This window comes from Pteronotus mesoamericanus, unplaced genomic scaffold (genome assembly GCF_021234165.1).
Source record: "Pteronotus mesoamericanus isolate MK-2021 breed Mesoamerican mustached bat unplaced genomic scaffold, CSHL_Meso_final contig_169, whole genome shotgun sequence".
Classification (NCBI taxonomy): domain Eukaryota; kingdom Metazoa; phylum Chordata; class Mammalia; order Chiroptera; family Mormoopidae; genus Pteronotus; species Pteronotus mesoamericanus.
The window spans coordinates 7,428,448-7,449,825 of record NW_026555068.1 but is presented as its reverse complement, the minus strand read 5'-3'; the positions used below and the strand labels follow the sequence as shown (position 1 = coordinate 7,449,825).

General features: G+C 42.3%; 1 protein-coding gene across 7 annotated transcripts in view; it reads right to left on the bottom strand.

Annotated features, from left to right (window-relative positions):
* Positions 1–624: 624 nt before the first annotated feature.
* NSD3 (nuclear receptor binding SET domain protein 3) overlaps positions 625–21,378 on the bottom strand; it is a 102,719-nt gene continuing 81,965 nt past the window's right edge. For 5 of the 7 annotated variants that reach the window (XM_054566011.1, XM_054566010.1, XM_054566016.1 and 2 more), the window contains 8 exons: positions 17,731–17,933; positions 16,936–17,048; positions 16,055–16,324; positions 9,407–9,523; positions 7,631–7,772; positions 6,410–6,516; positions 5,663–5,867; positions 625–1,251 (listed from right to left, as the gene is read on the bottom strand). In XM_054566011.1, coding sequence (XP_054421986.1) covers positions 1,010–1,251; positions 5,663–5,867; positions 6,410–6,516; positions 7,631–7,772; positions 9,407–9,523; positions 16,055–16,324; positions 16,936–17,048; positions 17,731–17,933 — 1,399 coding nt within the window. In that variant the 3' untranslated portion in view covers positions 625–1,009. The remainder of the gene's footprint in view (positions 1,252–5,662; positions 5,868–6,409; positions 6,517–7,630; positions 7,773–9,406; positions 9,524–16,054; positions 16,325–16,935; positions 17,049–17,730; positions 17,934–21,378) is intronic. The other 2 variants (XM_054566013.1, XM_054566015.1) reach the window with 1 other exon arrangement.

Genomic DNA, 21,378 nt, shown 5'->3' with positions numbered 1-21,378 from the left:
GGGACAGAAAATAAAACGTCCTTAATTCTAAGTCAGACCAGGGTGTGACAGAAAATGGTGCTTATCTGGTCCAACTTTTTTGGTCTGTGCCTTTCATCTCCCTTTAGCTGCCTTTATCAGTGTGTCAAGGAATAGGAATGACCCTTCTAACACTATGCGTTCCTGTCCACACAAACGCACTTCATCAAAAATACCCACTGTCAATGGAAAACATTTCAGACTTGGTAAGTATACCCATTTCTTTTTTTTTTTCTCCAAAACTAAACCAAAAACCACATTACATACCTTTCTTATGTAAACTTATCATATCACAAAGCCCACCTGGTTTAAAAACCACAGAGGTAAAATCCACTGAGGCGTTTGTTTTCAAGAGGCCAGATTCGATACTTCCATAGAATGCTTCTCTAAGACTATGAAAGACATTTTGAGGGGAGAGAGAAGTTAGCCTACCTACTGTTCAGTAAAGAGGTATATAAAGATCATCATATCCTTTGCTAGAGGGGTTTCTTCAATTCCTACTCAAAACATACACACGCGCACACACACATTGATTAGACTATCTGAACGACACTTCTCAAAAATTTTAAAAATGAAAATAAATAAAGGAATGATGGCGACTTTTGCTTTTTACACCCAAGGAACACATCCTAGACTTTACATTTATCTCATTAACAAACTTTCTTTTCTTCTTGCTCTTATTTTAAAAGCAAAGACATTTCTTTTTCCAGCGGCAAAGGCATTGAAGCACAACAAAAGGCAAGAAAGGACCAAGGGAATCGAACCCTCCACAAAAGAATCCTCGAACCAACAAAACAAAACAGAAAAACCAGATACCACCAACTGCTCCTGCCCGCAGGGGCAGGCCCCCGTTCTCACTGAATAAGGCAGTACTGATGGCGGGGGCGTGTGCACTGCCATGGTCTCTCCTCTTAACGAACGCATCATGGATGTATTTTTTGCTTCTTTTTTTTCATTTAAATAAAAATAAAAAAAGGAAATCACCACCCATTTATTCTTTTACTTCTTCTCCATGATCTTGTGATTCCAATTTGCATTTGATCTTGCTCCAGTATTCTGGTGACACAGGAGACGCGGGGTCATGTTCAGAGCAGCAGAGACGGCCTTCTAGTGCAGAGGGAACCAGAGCTCCCTTTTCATGATCTTTACAAAAGGAATGTGGACAGAACTCGCAGAAGGAAACAGCTGTGCTGCTGCACTCATTGCACTGATGCCACGGGCATTCCCACTTTCCTAATTGGGGGTGGGGCAGGGGGAGAAAAGAGCCCAAGTTAGTGCCTGTCTTAATTACCCATGAAAAACTCAAGTTCCCACCTTCTCTGATTAGAGACTAAATTCAACTGAATACAACTCCAAATTTCAGCCAAACATTGGTGGCTGGGTGCACCGTCAGGTATAGACGTGAGATAACTGTCCAAAGTACTCACCCATGGTTATAATAAAGAAGGAACCAATCCTTGCTGGCTCATAGGTATCCCAAATTTGCCTTTCTTTTTTTTAGACAAATTTTTTTTCTTTTTTAATATTTTTATTTACTTTTCTTTTTAAAATTTTTAAAATCATGTTTATTCTATTACAGTTGTCTCAATTTTTCCCCCTTTACCCTCCTCCACCCATCTCACCCCCAACCCCTGCTCCCACAGTCAATTCCCACTCTGTTGTCCATGTCCATGGGTCATTCCTACCTGTTCTTTGTCTAGTCCCTTCTCCTTTCCACCATTGCCCTCCTTCCCCATCCCCTCGGGACACTTTCAGTCTGCTCCATGTTTCCATGCCTGTGGTTTATTTTGTTTGTTAGTTTATTTTGTTGAATAGATTACACTTATAGGTGAGATCATATAGTATTTGTCTTTCACTGACTGGCTTATTTCACTTAGCATAATATCCTCCAGTTCCATCCGTGATGTTGCAAAAGGTAGGAGTTCCTTCTTTCTTTCTTTTTTTTTTAAATGCAGATTGATTTTATTTATTTACTTTTTTAAATGTCAAGATCCATTATAAAATATTAAAGAATTTAAATCCATTTTAAAGTGTCAGCAATTAAAACAACATGACACCAGCACAGAAGTAATCAAGTAGGTCAATGAAATAAGCATTCTAGAAACAAATGTGTGTATCTGTCTATGTGATATATGATTAAACTGATATTTCAAATCGATGGGGAAAATAAGGCTTATTCAACAAATAAGGTTCATGGACCACTATTACTTGAAATAAAACGAATACAGAGCCCTATTTCACACATTATACAAAAAATATTCAGGTGATTTAAAAACCAATATCTAAGGAGTTTTAGGAGAAAATACAAAATATTTTCCTTACCCTGACGTAACATATTCAAACCCAGAAGCTATAAAGTAAAATATTGACAATACGACTATATTAAACATTTAAGACAATATAGTTAATATACATATAAAACAAGTTAAAGGACAAGTAATAGAATAGGAAAGTATTTGCAACACATCTGAAAAAGGGTTAATAGTTTTTTGTTTTGTTTTTAGGGCAAAAATTTTACAAACATTTAATAAAAAAAATAGATAAAGAATACCAAAAAGTCATTTAAAGGTTTTAAAAAATAATAGAAATAAGAAATATGCAAAACAGGTTTAGTTTCAACAAATAATAATTAAATTACATCATTGTCACAATCAGATTAATAAGTATTAAAAATAGTGGTAATATGAAGTATTGGTGACTGTGAAAAGAACTGGGTATTCATAGACTCTTTCTTCATCTTCTGAAAGCAGTCCCTTTAGCATATTTTGCAATGCTGGTTTGGTGGAGATGTATACTTGAAGCCTTCTTTTTCAGGGAAACTCCTTATTTCACCTTCCATTTTAATTGAGAGCCTTGCTGGGTAGAGCAGCCTTGGTTGTAGGCCTTTGCTTTTCATTACTTGGAATAGTTCTTGCCATTCTTTTCTGGCTTGTAGTGTCTCTGTTGAGAAGTCAGCTGCTAGCTGTACTGGGGCTCCCTTTAATGTTACTACCTTTTTTCTCCCTTGCTGCCTTTAGGATTCTCTCTTTGCCTTTGATATTTGCCATTTTAATGATGATGTGTCTTGGAGTGGGCCTCATTGGGTCCCTTTTGAATGGGACACTCTGTGCTTCCTGGACTTGTGTGACTTTTTCTCTCCTCAAAATAGGAAAATTTTCCATCATTACTTTTTCAAACAGGTTCTCTATCCCTTGCTCCTCTTCTTCTCCTTCTGGTATCCCTATTATATGGACATTATTATGTTTCAGGTTGTCCTGCATTTCCCTCAATGCCTCTACATTCTTTTTGAGTCTTTGTTCATTTTTTTGCTCTGAGAGCTTTTTTCTACCTTATCTTCCAGCTCGCTGATTCGATCCTCTGCTTCATCTAGCCTGCTTTTGATTCCTTCTACTGTGCTCTTCAATTCAGAAATAGTATTCTTCATTTCCTCTTGTCTCTTATTGATAGTTTCTATGTCCTTTTTCATGCTGATTTAGTTTGCAGTAAGTTCCTCGTAGTTTCCCTGTAGTTTTTTGTAATTCTGAGCTCACTTAGCTCATTGAGCTTCCTTAGCACAATTGTTTTGAACTCAATGTCTGATAGTTTACTTGCCTCTATTTCATTTATTTCTCATTCTGGGGATTCCTCCTTTCCCTTCCACTGGGGGGTGTTTCTTTGTCTTCTCATTTGTTGGGAAATGCCCTGTCTGGTTTCAGGGACTATTGCCCTGCCAACAGGTGAGAGGGCCCCAAGCTGGAAATAATCAAGGAGGCCTTGGGAAAACAGGCCTCTGAAGGGATGAAACCTGCGCCCCTGGCAGGGGCGCAGCCCCTGCCTCCCTCACATCACCCTGCTTGGCCCTGGGATGACTCGTTAGTCAATGACGGATAAGACTGCTCGATGGCAGAGGCAACCTAAGACAGGCACAGCCGCAAGGGCATCGGGGAAGAACTTGGGGGACACAGAGAAAGGGCAACAGACCCTCACCCCCTGGCTTTGATATGGCCGGAGTCCTCATTCTATCAGAAAGAAGTCTCCTTATCTCTTGGCAGCTCTGTCCTGCCCACTTGGCTTAGGCTTGAAACAATAATAAAGGCAGGTATAGCACTAAACTGGATCGGGTGGTTCTCTGAAGCTTGCTTTGTTCCTCCCTCAAAAGCTGTGATAATCAGCTCATACTGGGAAGGAGATTTATGTTATTCATAGACCCTGATCTGAGGCAAATCTCTTGTGTTCCTTCAGTTGTTATCTATGATCTGTTTTCTGTAAACATAGCCTTTTGACAGTGATTGATGAGCTTTGCTGTGTACCCCTGTGCATATGGTTCTCAATAAAAGCCTTTGGACCTGGGGGCTCTGGGCCTTCTCCACTACAGGGAAGAGCCATGTCCCCTCTCCTGGCAAACAGAGAAGTGTTTGCGAAAACTCATGTTTATTGCCCTCATTCGTGACAACCCTGGGATGGGCTCTGCAAGATTCAGAGCCCCACTCCCTCCTCAGCTGGCTTAGGCAGGAACTCTCAGATCCAGGAGCGCCCTGTGTGGTGCTTCCTGTGACACCTATTATTCGTGAGACTCTTCTTTATTTTAATTCTGCTTCTTAGATTGATCTGTCTTGATTTCCTGACTTTGTGGTGTGAACTTCTATAGCAGAAGACCATCGTTTTTTCTTTCTGGATCTGCCTCTGCTGGATGATGTCAGATGTTGACCCTGTCTGACCTTGGGCAGTATGTTCAAGACTTCCAAGAATCTACTGTCTGTGACTGCCTCTTTCAGCTGTTAATCTAGTCACTCTGCACTCACCAGGCCAGCTTAGAGACACCACAGGGCGGGGCAGAGTCCCTCCTGGGGGCGGGGTTATTGGGCCCTCTCATGCTGCTGCTGCTCAGGGGAACGGTCTGCCTAAGCCAGATGGCTGCTGCCTTATCGGGGAGGAGTCAGCACTGGGATCCTGCTGGCTACTTTCTCAGTTCTCTCCCTAAAGTCTCCTTCCCCAGTCTCTCTTCAGGCATCTCTAGCCCACTCTGCCCCCCTCCTTTGCTGGCGCCCAGGGTAAGTGGCTGCAAATAAAAATTTATGTGTTGGCCCTTTAAATGGCTCTTTGTGTCTTCGGCTGCCCATCTCTGTCAAAGAGCATCCCTGCCACTTTCGCAGCTGGCTGTTTTCTGTGTACTTTTTAGGCTCTGGTGCTGTAGGCTGGAAGTCCCTGCTTATGGTTTAGACCCCGCGCTTCTCAGGGGGATCCAACTGGCCACTTTAATATCCTTCTGGTGCTGCTGCCCGTGGGTGCCCGACCAGCCTTCTCAGGTCTGTACCGCACTCCTTACTGGTCAGGTTGTGCTAAAGCCGGTTCTTCTGTCTGTCCGAGGTTACAAGGCTCCTCTCTCGCTCTTGTTCAGTTGTTTGTTCCAGGTGATTTCTCCACAATTTAGTTGTAATTCCAGGTTGGTCCTGGGAGGAGGTCAGTGTGACTTCCACTCACTCCTCCGCCATCTTGATTCTCCCGAGACAAAATTTCACTAGAATAATTTTTGTTTCCTATGGCTGTTTGTCCTATTCAATGATTCCTATTCCATGGTTCCATTAAGAAGAGTAGAATATGTTCTGAGTTATACACAGCTGACAAAAATGCAAGTCAGAGAAAGGGGCTTAAAGGTCTAGCTTACCATATGGTGGCTGAGTCAGGTTAAGGCATAGGAGGTGGTATGCTTTGGGACAGTCTTTTTTGTCACACATGACCAGCTCTCCACCATCTCCACACTTAAAACAGTAATCTTCATGCATCTGCTTTGGTTCTGTTTTGATTTTTCGTCTCTTCTGCTTTAACTTAGCATTTTTTGCCCTTTCTTCGGTTGTTGACACGCACGCCGACTGGCAGGAAGAAAGGATCACAGTATTAATGATCACAGGATAAGAGGCTTTCAAGGGGAGGGATAATCCTACAACCCATCCATTTAAATTCATCTGTTGTTCAACAAACTAAAAACACCAGGAGGACTCATCCTGTTTCATTGTTTCATTGTTACAGTAACAACAAGACTTCATTTTCATTGATCTCTGAATAGGGGTTTTTGTTTTGTTTTAAACTGCAAGGACAATGAGATACAATTCACATACCTTTAAAGTCACCATTTTAATATGTATAATTCAATGGTTTTGAGTATACCGTGAATTTCTAAAAAGTTCAAAAAGAATTTTCTAACTTCGAATTCTATCAGAAATACACATTTTCAGAACCTAACCGATCTCACTAAGATATGCTTCATTAGAAAGTCAGAGTCTCAACTCAGGTGAAGGTCTGCAAACTAAACCAGGTCCCCATCAGCCAGCGTTTCCTGAGATGCCACAAACGGGCCTCAGCAGCAGCCCCGCACTCGCTCCCGGTGGCTCGGGGCCCTGCCTGCACAACTGACCTTTGGCCGCACTCCGAGGAAACCGCTGCAGTTATCCGCCCCGCAGTGGCACTCCGTTCTGCCATTGCCCAGACAATCCAGGTTATAATTAAAAGTTAACTCCATCCCTAAGGACGTAAGAGAAAAAAGTATTCACACTCAAGTCAAGGGGAAGAGAAATGCTGTCAGACACATTCTCATAATGAAGAGAGACAGACACGAGTCTGACAGGAACCGCCGCCTTCCCCCCACCCCCCGGCTTCATCTTCTACACTGAAGACAGTGATGGGAAAAAGAGAAAAGGAAAAAAATAACTACAGGAAAACATCTCCATCCACCAATGCTTGAAGCAAAAATAAACATGCTACAAAAATCATCATATCCTTTTCACTGAAGTGGTCAAAAACTGGGTAATAGAGACAAAGACTCTGAAATCTCTGCTTACAGAAAATGGGTTCTAGTTTCGCTCTCTTTACTAAAGCTAATTTATATTAGTTTCTAAATGTATACAATTTGACCGTGGAATTATGACAACCATGTTGCTTCCAGTATTTAATGCCTTATTACTTTATTAATTAATGTCTCTTTTCCAGAAAAGAGTTCAAAGTGCAGGTTTACTATATACAGCAAAGATCCAGTGATTCAAACTAGGAGGCCCCAGCTTTCTTTTAGTTGGGCTTGAACAATCCACAGGGAGTCTAGAATACAATTTGAATCTTTTAGCTACAGTGTTTCTCTTCTCATCCATTTTTCTACAAATGTAACAAAGAAGAAACTAAGCTTTGCTGTTAAGATGCTGGATGGGTAAGGAAAAATGAAAGCAGTAACTCTGGCTTCAGAAGCTTTTATGTCTAATTTGAAACAGATTGATTTTCCATACTAAAACAACAAACCCTCCAACAAACAAACCAAGAAACCAGCTGATGTTAACACAGGCTTTCGATACTTTAAAAAAAAGAAAGCAAAAGCTTAACCATCTGGTTACAATATATAGACAGCAGTAACCTGGTGAACTGATTCAGTAGAATCATGGATACGCTGAATTCTATCTCTTACCGAAAGGCTCTTGCTAAGCTCCCTTTTTCAGGATAGAGATTTTTACTTATTGACAGATAACAATTCTAAATATAACTATCTTATTTGAATAAATATTTGAGCATCAAACCTTAAAGAATGTCCCACTTTCAAAGGATATACTTGCTTCTTAGGGAGGGGGCAAGGGGAGCAAGTCACTATTTTTACCTGCAGGAATATCACAAAGAGCAAAAAGTCCAACTCGAACATCTCCGTTCACTGTCCATTTTTGTGTTTCACAGTTTGGATTGCAACTGTGGTTCATGAAGCGGGAGTAATTTCCTTTTGGGCCAGCATCAATTATACGGTCCTTCAGAAAGAGAAGAGATGAAAGACACCTTTGACATAAAATGAAACATAAGTCTATCTTACAAACATCCAACTCAGTCAAGAGCCACAGGCAGCAACAGTTTGCTACCAGCTAATGTGTGACAACTGACAAATCTGAAAATGTGGTGCTCTCTGTACAATTTATCAAGTTCTGTACTTTATGAGATGACTTTTAAGTCAATACAATCAAGATAAAGTGGAATAGTTTTTTTTTTTTTTAAAGTCTGTTTCTGGGAACAAGCAGATCATAGAATAATGCTGCTTAGAAGACTTAGCTGGCCATCAGTTTAGGAAAAGTATTAATTTTTTTTTTTTATTTTTTAAAGCATTTCTGATTAGAGAGCTCTGGGTTCAGATAGCTACTTGTGATGGGAACTATGGTGTTTCACTGCCAGCCTTCTTTTTCTGCTCTGAGCAAGAAGCAAAAAGTAGAATAGGGCTGAGTTCAGGCTGTAAAAAACAAGTAGGAAAAATGAGAAATCTGGCTTCTGAATGAAGACTTGCAGATTTGACTGATGGAAAGGATGTACTCTCTAGGAGGATTTTTCTTTTCTTTTTTCCCCAATAAGTGTGCCTTGGATAAAGCTCACTGGTTATGATACTACCACTGCACAAAGATAGCAGTTTTCGATTTGTTCTATTTTTATTTAAAGTCCAAAGTACAGTACAGATCAGCATTTGGTCGCTAATTTTAAGTTCTGGTAATCTGGATTCTCAGGTGGATGGGGCCTCCCAAGCGCGGTAAAGACGGCTGGGAGGAGGGGTCCGTGGCAGGGAGTACGGGGTGCAAGGAGCCAGTCGGCAATCGTAAATAAATGGCATTTTATGTTTGTGAAATATACGTTCATAAAAGTAAAACTTTCAAACAATGACATATAAGCTAAAATAATACTCTTTTTACATGACCTCTAGTTCTTACTTTAATGACATTATGAAACGGTTTTAGAGATGGCCTGGAACACAGGAAGCATGGGCACTAACCTTGGCTCTTCCTTAACCTGTAACAAGGTGTTCAACACATCACTTACCATGGCTGGACCTCCGTTTCCTGTCCTCTGCAAATCAGAGGACTGCTGAAGAAATTAAACGAGATAATGGACATAATGTGCAGCGACAGGACTCGTAACTGCATGTATGAAACTAGCAGTTTCACTGTCCTTTCTCTTATGACAGCATCCATTTCTCCTAATTCATTAAAGAAATGTTGAAATGTGCGGAACAATTTCCAGAGTAGAATTTTTGCTACACCAGAACTTTAAGAGTGGTTTCTCACTTAGAATTAAGAGCTCATTCTCTCCCCTATAAAGGAACTGCGGGCCAAGTCTTGCAGTGACTGGGAAGAGCAGGGACTAAAATGCAGGAATGGCAAGCCCGCCCTGGTTCACTGCCACACGCACGGCGGCCTCACAGGGCGCGCGCCAGGCTTCAGTCAGCGTGCCTTCCGCACTCTGGTATAACTAGTGCATTATAGTGGGGCGCACGCTGGCTACCACTAACCAATATACTTTGCCTGAAAGAAATCAAACTAGGGGAAACTGTATTCAATGTTAAGACCATGAAAACGAAAACAAAAAGTCCTCTTTTCTTACAAAAAAAAAACAAACACAATTTTACCTTGGTAACAGTTAACATATAAAAATTAGTTACACTGTTCTCGTGAGCTCGCTTGATTCGCAATCTGCATTCTTCTTCATCAATTAATTCGCCAACATATTCATTTACAAATTCACCCTGCAGAGAAACATGCAATGTATAAGTGTGAAATCGATGTACTGTATTAGAATGCAATCCTTACATGACATGCAAAACGCAAGAGAATTAACCAAAAAGAACCATAGAAATACAACTTCAACCCTAGAAACAAATTGCTGCTGTTATTCATGAGCATTCAGGCGGAACTACTTTTCTTGCACCAGTGCCTCAAAAGCAGTAATACGCTTGTCTCTTTTTTTTCCCCCGCTGACAATATTATCTCCACAGCCCGAGTGACACCATTCTGGTACATCATCGGGATCTGGGACTAAAGCTACCTCGAGCCTTGACGCTGTACTGTACAGACTAGTTTGTAGCTTTGGGGGTAAGACTTGGCATAGACCTGACTCAGAAACAAATGAGCCTTTTTTTGGATAACTTTTTATTTCAAACTAATTATAGATATTCATGGAAAGGAGCAAAAATAGCGCAGAGAGGCTCCGTGGACTCCTCACTCGGTTTTCTCTAATGGTAACACTCCATGCAACTACTTAAAACAAGAAAACAGACAGTGGCGCCATGTACAAACTTTATTCGGATTTTACCAATTTTGCACGCACTCATTCGCATGCGTGTGGTGGTTCTGTGGACTTCCCTCAGGTGTGGGATGGTGTGACCGCCACAGCCCAGACACAGAACTGCCCCTACGCCACCGAGACCCCCGTCCTTGTCCTTCATAACCGCGGCCGCGCCATCCCTCCTCCGCCCCGCCCCCCGTGACCTGTTCTCCATTTCTGCAATTCTGTCATTCTGAGAAAATCCTGTAAACGGAATCACACAGTATGTCATCTTTTGAGATTGGCTTGTTAAGACAAAACAAAAGCCACCACCTCAGCCTCACTCCCTTGAGCTGCGTCCAGGCTGAGCGCGTCAACAGCCCGTTCCTTCAGACGGCGGCTGTGCGGCCCGGCAGCGCCTCACCCCCAGCGCGTGGCATTCAGCTTCTCCTGCCCTGGCTGGCGTGCTCGCAGATGGCACTGCCCCTGTTTCCCATCCCGCTGTCTTAACCAGTGTGCAGGCAGCCGTCAGTGCCTCTTAAATAAGGGGAGATACAGTGCACTCAACGCTTTGTTTCTAAATGCATAACCATCCACCCTTTCACCTTAAAAGCACGGGTGATTTGATCTAGAACAGCAGCATTATCTATAGGATTTATGAGCCTTACTTATACATTTTTGAGAAAAAGAAGCGCCCTGGGAAATAAATAAAAATGCATTTGCGTGCTGTTTTCTCAGACTTCCGCCCCGGCCCCGGCCCAGCCCCGGCCCGGCCCAGGCAGTAGCCGCGCTCACAGCCCTCATCTCAAGGGAGGTGCTGCAGCACGGTTTTTTGATTTTGGTAAATCATTAAGAACATGAGCCAGTGTTCTTTAAAATATTTAAAATAAAAGACTACAACTTCCGTAATAAAAGAAGTTACCAGGTCAAACCGGCAGGAAGGAGCCAACGCCCCGCACAGCCGCGTCCCTTGGCCGCGGCGACGACCCGGCGCCGCGGCCTGGTCTCAGCGGGGGCGGCCGCCGCAGACGCGGGCCTGCGGCTTTTCCTCCCATGTTTACTGACTGTACAAGCTACGACAAAGAACCATTTCACCTATAACTGCAGCATCATAACAGCTGTTTTTGTCCTCGCCTTTTCCCTCCTAGTCCTTTCTCACGAAAGACTATGCACTAGGATGCATTGTCAGGCTTAAACAGCTTTCCTTGCATCCAGTTTGGACTTTAGCATAAGCTAAACACTTCGCACTATTATACGGTAGAAGATTTCATTGCTCTCTCAGTTGGGAGCCACCTAGTATTACTACACAGTGGTGTCCCTCTTGTCCACTACAGAGGATGCGTGTCAAGACCCTCCTCCAATGCCTGAAACGGCAGATAGTGCCGAATTCGGCACATACTGCATTTTTTCCTATACATACATACCTACCTACCTATGATAAAGTTTAACTGATAAATTAGAGATGAACAAAAACAACTGATAGAACAATTAACAATATACTCTAATAAAAGTTACAGGAATATGGCCTCCCAAAATATCTTACTGTACTATACTCACCCTTGTTATGATGAGGCAAAATGATAAAATGCCCCATGAAGTTGAGAACTTTCACTTTCTCACTTAAAGGAAGCCCTTTACGGCTTCTCTGTGGCATCAAGTCTCAATTGCCAGCATCACTTCTCTTGTGCTTTGGGGCCACTGTTAAGTAAAACAAGGGTGACTGGAGCACAAGCACTGTGATCCCCACTCCGACAACTGAGCCGGCCGCCGGCTGCCCAACAGGCGGGGACAGCGCGCAGTGCGGGCCGCTGGACCAAGGGATGATTCACAACCAGGAGACACAGGGCGGGGTGGCGTGAGACTGCGTCCCATCACTCAGGAGGGCGCACAATGTAAAATCAACGGATTGTTTGTTTCTAGAATTTTCCATTTACTATTTTCTGACTGGGACTTGCTGTGGGTAACTGAAACTGCAGAAAAGGGGGGGACTGCTGGACCTACCTGCTTTATGGCAAATTTTCCTTAATGGAACCCTGTACAGCAGAATTTCAACCAAATCAGCTCTGCTTCAACTTTCCCACATACTGGATTCATGGTTAGGATTTCATATGAAGAAATGGTTCTGTGGCTTTAAAAGCCTGAGAACCATTTATTATGGTATGTATTATTCTATAAAAATGAGTGAATATAGAAAAATTAAAGTGCTGATATCAAACATGAGGAATGCATGTCTCATAAACTTGATATACCACTGTGAATAAATATTTCCAGCTATTCTGTAAGAGACATATTGTAGATGTCCAAAGTCACAACTGTGAGCCTCAAAGAGTTGCCTATTTAACTGAAAACCACTAACTGTGAATTCAATTGTGAACAAAAATAAAGACCTTAAAAAAGCTAGAAATCTGTCCTTAAAAAGTGTGGCAAAAAGACAGGGTATAATTCAGTATATTATACAGATTTTTTAACTTCTAAGAAAGAGACTGCCCTACGACAGGAGGCGCCACGCCTGACTGGTACCCTCAATTTCCTCTTTGGCTTCTGCTCCCTAAATGCGCCAGAGTCTTTGCCATGTTGCTACAAAGTCTTTACAATTATGCTTTTCAGTGACTGTGTATTTCTAGCTATTTTGTAAAAGATCAATGGTCTCACATTAGCAATTCCTCAAATGCTAAAGGGCAGGATAATCCTGATCATATTTTCTTTTCTGTTGATTCTACTTGACTCTGGAACAACACAGGGCTGAAATGCACAGTCCACTCATACATGGGTTTTTTCAGTAAGCACCTGCACGGTTTCCTGTCTGCAGCTGGGAGCGCACAGACGGAGGGCTGGCATACGCCCGGATGCACCATTTTATTTAGGGTATGTGGACATCCTCAGACTTCGGTGTTTGCCAGGGGTCCTGGAACCAACCAGTTTCAGGCGAGTCAAAAGTTTTGTGTGAATTTCCGACTGTGTGTGAGGGGTCAGTATCCCTAACCTCTGCGGTATTCAAGAGTCAACTGTATGTCATTATTTAATAACTTAGAATAGACACTGCAGAATGAATGCCATTACTATTAAAAGGTGTTAACAAGATATTAAACTAGACAGTTTTCAGGATGTCTCCAAACATGCCCCTAAAATCACAGGCAAAAATTTGTATGTGTGATACGCACGGCATTAAAGTGACACTAAATATTTTGTATCATATAACAACATTTACATGTGGAAGGCCTTTGACCAAGCAACCCAATACACATATCCAATGCATTACCAAATCTAACTGGTTCTACCTTCAGGACATCAGAAATCCACCCTCTCCCTCCTGCTCAGCTACCACCATAGTAGTCCATGCCACCGCCATCTCTCCTGGGCTGTAATGGTCTCCTGTTTGTCCCTTTCCCCGTTACCATAAACTCTCCACACTGCGGTCAGAAGTTATTCTTCTGAAACCCAAGTGCGGAACCTGACTCTGAAGGCGGCCCCCCATGATCCCTGCCTCCTGGTGTTCACATGGTTGTGTGATCTTCTCTTGAGCGAGCAGGACCTGTGCCTTGCAACACAGTATGACAGAGGTGACAGGATATATATGGTTCTATGAGTCTGTTAAATTGTGACCTCAGCACACATCTTGCCGGAGTATCTTTCTCTCCTGCTGGCTGTAAGGAAGCAAGCGGCCATGCTGGGGAACCCCATTTGTCAAGGAATTGCAGGTGGCCTCTGGAAGCTAAGAACAACGAAATGACACCACAAATGAAACCGAACACACCTGAAGCTCTCAGATTTAGAGCTGCAAAGGACAGAATTCTGCCAAGAGGCCTGCGGGCTGGGAGGCAGGTCCTTCCCATGCAGAGGCACACGGATGGCACGCTGCGCCGGCCGCACCCTGACTGCGGCCTTGTGAGAGGACCAGGTAAGCGCTGCCCAGACGGGCTCCTGACCCTCAGAAACTGCGGTAATAGACTGTGTGTTACGCGTCAGGTTGCCAAGTCTGTGGTAATACTGTTATGCAACAATAGAGAATGAACACATCAAGTCCCAGATCAAGTCACTCCCTCCTAAAATGCTCCAGAAATTCCCCATCCTGTGGTCTCTAAGGCCCACAGGACCTGGCCCCGCCCAGCCCTCCCCTTACTCCTCCCCAGGCGCACTGGCTCGCCTGCTGTTCCCTATGCTAGGGCCTCGGTGCTGCTCTTCTTCAGTCTGCAATGCTCTTCTCCATAGGGACCTCCTGACCTTCTCACTCACACATTCCAGTCAAACGGCACCTCAGTCCTTCCTTAACCCATCAATTTAAAGTAGGAACCCGTCACCAGCTCTCCCCTCTGACAGCTTTCATTTTCTCTGCAGCATTTGGTGGTGTTCAACATTAGCTATCTGTTCACTATCCGCCTGCAGCACATCCACAAATGTGTCTTGTTCACTCCTGTTTTTCTTAGTACCCAGAATAGTACCTGGCACAGAGAAGCAGCTTACCAAGTATGTGCTGAATAAATGAGTTTCATCTCAAACAACGTAACCTAGAGAGATGTGCATGAAGACGAGTGACCAAGAATGTTCACTACGGCCCTGACTGGTGTGGCTCGGTTGGCTGGGCGGCGTCCCGCCAAGTGAAAGGTCTTTAGTTCAATTCCCAGCCGGCCCGTGCCTGGGGCACAGGTTCGGTCTGCCAGTGGGGTGTCTATGAGAGGCAACCGACTGCTGTCTCTCTCTCACACTGATGTTTCTCTCCCGTTCTTTCTCCCTCCTTCCCCCCCACAAAAATAAATAAAATCTTAAAAAAAAACTTCACTACAGAATTTTAAAATATATACATATATTGGAAAATAGGTTATATGAATTATGGTATGTAATTTGGTACATTTTACTATTGAATGCAGTGACACTGTTAAAAAGAATGAGGTAAAATCTCTATGTATAGCTATAAAGATATATTTATGACATGTTAAGTGGGAAAAATATGATCATATTTATTTTAAAAACCCTACAAATAAGAATATGTGACTAGGTATTTGTATATGTGTTAATGTTTATAACTGCACAGAAAAAGTTCTAAAAGTAAAGAGCAACCTATTAACAATAGCCATCTCTGGTGAGGAGACCAAGAATTGAAGGGATGAAGGAGGAATTTCACTCTTTATCTTTTTTGCACTGATTTTCTTTACTACATTATAAGGTTTTGTTTTTGTTTTTAATCACAAAGGTGACTTTTTAAAAGGTAAAAACATGTGAAGGGTGTAAGTTCTATACCCGACACTTGGCAACGGGGGGAGGGGCGGGAGATGGGAGGCGAGGGCTGGTTACACGATGCAGGCTTTACTGTCCCAGGTGCGACAGGGACACTGCTTTTAACAAGGACCTCAGGGGATTCTCAGAATCTCTAAAGTGTGAGAACCACTGTTTGAATAGTAGGATATACTGGTGATTTTAATTTTTCTTTTTTGAGTTATATGCATTTCTAACTTTTTCTCCAACGGACATGCATTCCTTGTGTTAAAGAGACTGCTTTGAAAAATTGCCTCAAAGGACTCAACTTTTTCAGCTGCTTTTGCATATAGAATCTAATTTGAGACTAGCAACAACCCTTAGATGTGCAGGGTGGGGTCACTGTCTGTTTTAGAGCCAAGGAAACCAGGGCTCAGGGAGGTTGCCTGATTTGCCTGTGGTTTCACGGCTAATGAGTTACAATGTTAGAGCCAAGCCCTGGGTTTGCTAGTTTCTATCCAGTGCACTTTTAATTTTACTATTTTGCCTTTATTAGGTCTTTTAAATATATTTTGCTTAAGGAGTAAAAAATACTTCAAACAGAGGATGACCAATGTTCCTTCTCCTTTTTATGACTAATCAGAAGACAACCAAAGTTTATGGGCTTTTTATTACTACCACTTCCTATAGCTTCCTCTTTGCTTTAAGAAGTGCCTAACTCTTAACTTGGGAAGTTCCAAGATTCTGCCACAAGCCCTACATTTTTCGTCCCTGCTGCAGCATCTGTAGGAGGCACAGGTCGTCAGGGCCCCTCCCGTGCTACCTTCTTAATGCTCCTCTTGGTCCTGAGGCCCCAGCCTCTCCGCTCCGTTTTGATGATTTCCGCGTCAGGGTAGAGCCTCTTCGTGAAGCACTGGTTCTGGCAGCGGTCCCCGGCGGGGCACACCTGCGGGTGGCACTCGTACTGCAGCATGCGGTTCAGGCACTCCGAGTCCAGGCCGCAAGGGTTCTCGTCGGCGGGCTTGCAGTTACAGCGGGGGATCTCTGACAGGTCTGCCACCTGGATCTGCACCTTCCCTATTACTTTGTTGGCCTAGAGAACAAAACCACAAATGAGAGGGAGGAATTTAAACAGGAACGTCAGAAACATCCATGCTGTTCTTCGCTCTGCTGCTGACTTGCAGTGCGACTGTGAGGAAGGCTCTTTTTCTTAATTGTAATTTCCCCATGCATAATCTAAGAATAACAACTGCCGCTCCTCAGTTAACAAAAATACCAAAAACGGATGAGAATCCTCATTTATCTGTCCTGTATACTTCTCCGTCTGCTAGTTGATGGGAATTTCACAGCTGAAAGCAAGCGTGGGCTGTCTGGACAAAAGGGGCGACTATCTTTGTTCTCACTTGACTGCAGAAAACCTGGCGGAGCAGGAACAGGCCACGGCTCCCAGGTGCTGGAGGGGCTCATCGAAGACCTCAGCCTCACAGCACACGCCGCCGCTGCGCCCGCGCCCGCGCCCAGCTCCCCTGCGCTCCCGCCTCCCATCGCATGTGGGCACTGCCAAAAGAGCTGTTTGTTTTGCAGGAGATTGGGTGATGATGAGCAAAAGTCTCCACAAGTCACAAAGGGCCTTCTAACTACTAAGTGAGCACTGCATCTCATCCTGCCTGTCAAACAGCAGCGTTTTCATGGGTAAAGACTCACTTTGATGTGTTTGTAAGGAGGAGGTTTTCTTGAGTTTTTTTCAATCTCTAGTGCTTCTTTACTTTCTCTTTGTGCTTTCAGTTCCTGGAAACGTTTTGCAGCTTCTTCCAGAGCTGCCAGTAAGACCAAACAAAGTATGTAAATGCCAGAAAACAAACAAAATCATTAGTTTTACACTGCCTTCCCAATGCACTGAATCTGGCCAGAGGTTTCCTTTTTAAAATCACCCTCTGGAAATAACCACTTCCCACTAGGGTAGAGTAACACTGAAATAGGATATGACTCACTCCTGGCTGAAAGCCGCTCTGCCCAACTGCTGCCCCGCAGGCGAGGCCCTGCTTCAAAGATCGATCGATCGGAGGCTCCCAACTGAACCCGAGAGAAGCCTTTTCCTTGCACTAGATTTAAATTCATTTCACTCTTACCCAGAAGGCCAAACTGTTTGTAACTTGTTTCAAAAACTGCTCTTCACGGGAAGTTCTACTACTCTCCTGTGGTAAAGGAGCTTCACGTGATGAAGGAAACTAGTTTCAGAAAAATCTACGTGTGTCTGCGGAGAGATCACTGAAGAAACTCCTTCACATACACAGCAGAGCCTCTCTACTAAAAATGTATTTTTCTAATTGACTAGATCCTGGTATGGGCCTAATGGGATTAGAAACTGATGGACGCTGGATCATAAAGCCTGGTGAAAATTCCGCACTACCATTAACACGTCCTATGCAAGTTGGAAGATCTTGAGATATCAACGCTGGAGTCTTAGGTTTGAGCCACTGTAAAATTCATGCAACTTACCTTTTTTGAAGGTCTTGTTGATACTAGTCTGTCCCTCAGCAAAGCTTTTGTCTCCTTCAACATAAGGGAACACTCTGCCCTGGTGCACCCAATAGTAGTCATGAGAACCGAAGAAGAACACAGGGAAGTCCCCCAAGTCATGCTTAAGGCCCTGGATGTTCAGAGGCACAGACCTGGGATTGCAGATCTCTGCTGGCCACCACCTGAAAACAAAAACAATTTTAGATCATGAAAGTGAAAATCAAACTATTCTTTACATGGCTGGCAGGAGGGAAAAAAAGGTTTTGTACTTTGCAGATTCTAAGGACACAAAATACTTTGTTTATCTTTAATCCTGCTCAAACCACACATCATTTAAAAACATATTAATAAATTTATTAATGAAATAGTGAACATAAACTAAACAAACTAGGCCCTAAATGCCCAATCTAGTTTACTTCTTTTAAAAATTAATATTAGATATTTATAAAATATATTGATATATAAAAATATAAGCTATAAAGCATAAGAATAAAATACGAATCAACCCACTACCCACCTTAAGAATTAGAATGTGCCAATATCATTCCAAACCAAATTTCTGTCCTAGAAAACTCATGCTTTTCTCCAAACTTGGCATTCTTAAAACCAACATTGTCCTTAAAGGACTCACTTGAGAATACAAAGATGTATAGATGTATAGTAAGGAAAAACCACTCCCCTTCAAATTAGCATTTGCTGACTCTAATCAGTCAAGGTAAAATTTTTTTTTTCAAATATACTAGGTTTATTTCAGTGTGTATTTCAGAACCAAATTCATCTTGGGTCATTTCTGCATGCTTGTCCAATATTTTTCCTTAGATAAGGTTCTTGAAAAGGAAATAAAGGTGGGCTTTGGGGCAGAATGCGGCATAGCTGCTTCAGGCCGTAGGGACTAAAGAGCACAGTAAACCCTACACGAAACCATCCACAAGGCACTCGTGACAATTCCCTGCCACGCGCCGGGCCAGAAATGAAAAGGTGAAGCTTCTGTGGTCTGTAAAATCATATGAAAACTCAATGTACAAAAACTTCAATTTTTTCATTTGCTTATTCTATAAAAGTGCCTAATAAACCATTTATTTAATGAACAATTATGCTATTTAGAATATAAGGGTAGCACGGCCACACTCCCGAAGCTAGCGCAGAGCCTAAATGTGCTTCATTTAAAAGGCGCCCTGCCGTCCGTCTAAGAACTAACGAAAAGCGCGGGCAAGAGCCTGCACTCAGACTGTTCAAACAAAGCCAGATGCCATTTGTGCAGTCGGCGCCTGGTTCCCCTCACAGTGGGCTAGGAAATGGTTACTTCTCAATACTCTTAGGAGTGGAAGTCTGTGCGTGACAACAGCATCCACAGGTCAGGAAGAGGCACACTTTCTGCCAGGGGCTGTTCCAGGTCCTCACAATCCCAGGGAGCTTCCCGTTGGAGCAACTAGTTATTGAAAAGAAACAGCTTCATAAGGCCCCATTGGGCTGACTGGATACATTAAAATTAGTTCATGGATGTAGGTTTTTGCGGAAAACACAAGAGGAACCGGACCAGCATATAAAATGTCACTGGGCTGTGAACTGGAGCACTACTTTGGGGTTCTTTAAAATGCCATGTGAGCCCGGCCTAATGTGGGTCAATGGGCTGGGCATTTCCCCACAAACTGAAAGGTTGCCAGTTTGATTCCTAGTTAGGCCACAGGCCTGTGTTGTGGATCAGGTCCCCAGTTAGGGGATGTTTTTCTCCCTCTCTTTCTCCCTCCCTCCTCTTCTTTCTAGAAATAAATAAGTAAAATCTAAAAATAAATCAATAAAATGCCATGTGATTAAAACTTAAGTATTTAACTTAAGGCAAAGATATTTTCACATTCACAACTCTTTAAAAAAATGCAATATGGAATGTGTGTAGTGCAGCATGCTGACTATAGCTAACGATACTGTGCTATATATTTAAAAGTTGCTAAGTAGATCTTGAAAATTCCCATCACAAGAAAAGAAAATTGTTAACTGTGTATGGTGATGTTAACTGAACTTATTGTGGTGCTCATTTTGTAATACCACATTCAAAATATTGAATCATTATGTTGTACATCTGACAATAATGTTATGCCAACTGTATCTAAAAAAAAGCCCCAAAAATTTAGTAAAAGAAAATATTCTGAAATTTATTTGAAGAGCTAAAGTTTTCTTATACTCTTTTAGGTATTTCTTATCCAGGAATGTCTTCTCTACCAATTATCAAACTCATACCCCTCCCCACCCCAAAAGATATATATTTTTAATTGTAAAACCAGTGTTTCTTTTAAAAATAAAACAATGCACAAATGTATAGGAGGAAAAACTGAAAATGCCTCTCCTCGTAACCTCATGCCTCAGACTATTAACAGTAGATAAATTTCTTTTCTGGTATTAAAAATATACCAGACCTGTAATTTTTAAAATTATATATGGAAAGATAATGTATATACTGTTTAACACGTTTCCTACATTCAACTCTGTATCGTGCATCTCTTCCCATGTCACTACACAGACCTGCATTGCTCTTTTACTGGCTTCAAGATGCTCTACAACGTGAATATACTATAATTTACTTGACAAATCCCCTATGAACCAAGCATTTGGGTTATTTTAAATAATACCGCAATGAACATCCCCAAAAACACGTATTTTGCATGCTTGTCCAATATTTTTTCCTTAGATAAGGTTCTTGAAAGGGAAGTGCTGGGTCAAGGAATATATACGGTTACAATTTTAAAACGCGAAGGCAGCTCGCCTGGCAGGGCACTTGTTTCCTCGTGCCTTCCCTAGCTGCAACATTGTTTTACATCTTTGCCAATCTGTTAATTGGGCAGGAAAAAACTCTGTTTTTACTAAACATTTATTATTTTAGTGAAGCTGGTATTTTTTACATGTTTATTTTCTATTTGCTACTCATGCAAACTGGCTCTTTCTCTTCCTTGTCCCTTTTTTTCTATGTAAGTTGTTTGTCTTTTCTTATTGAAAGAAGAAAAGCAAACACATTCCCCTGGTTCGACATTTGCTTTTCCAAACTTTATAATATCATTTGCCATACAGTATAAAACTGTTTACATATTTAAATTGTCATTTTTTTTTTTTTAAGGATTTGGAGAATACCTGACATATGTTACCAAAAAAAAAAAAAAAAAAAAAAATGGGTGGAGGCCTTCTCAGACTCAATGCCACTTATGTCAACCGAAAAACAAAAAGAGTTTTGACTTCTGGTCAAGATGGAGGCATAGGTAAATACACCTTGCCTCCTTGCACAACTACAGCAAAAATTACAACTGGACTACAAAACAAACATCACCCAGAAATGTCAGAAAATCAAGCTCTATGGAAGTCTGACAACCAAGGAATTAAAGAAGCCATGTTCATGCAGACGGGCCATGTTACTAAGGCAGGGAGTCAAAGCAGCTCTATCTAACATGGAAAAACAAGCTCCAGGGGGCTGCCAAAAGGAGGAGACAAGGAAATATGGCCCAAATGAAAGAACAGAACAATAATTCCAGAAAAACAACTCAATGAAATGGAGATAAGCGATCATTAGATGCGGAGTTCAGAACACTGGTTATCAGGATGCTCAAAGAACTCAGCGGTGGAACTGAAGGTTACGCTAAGTGA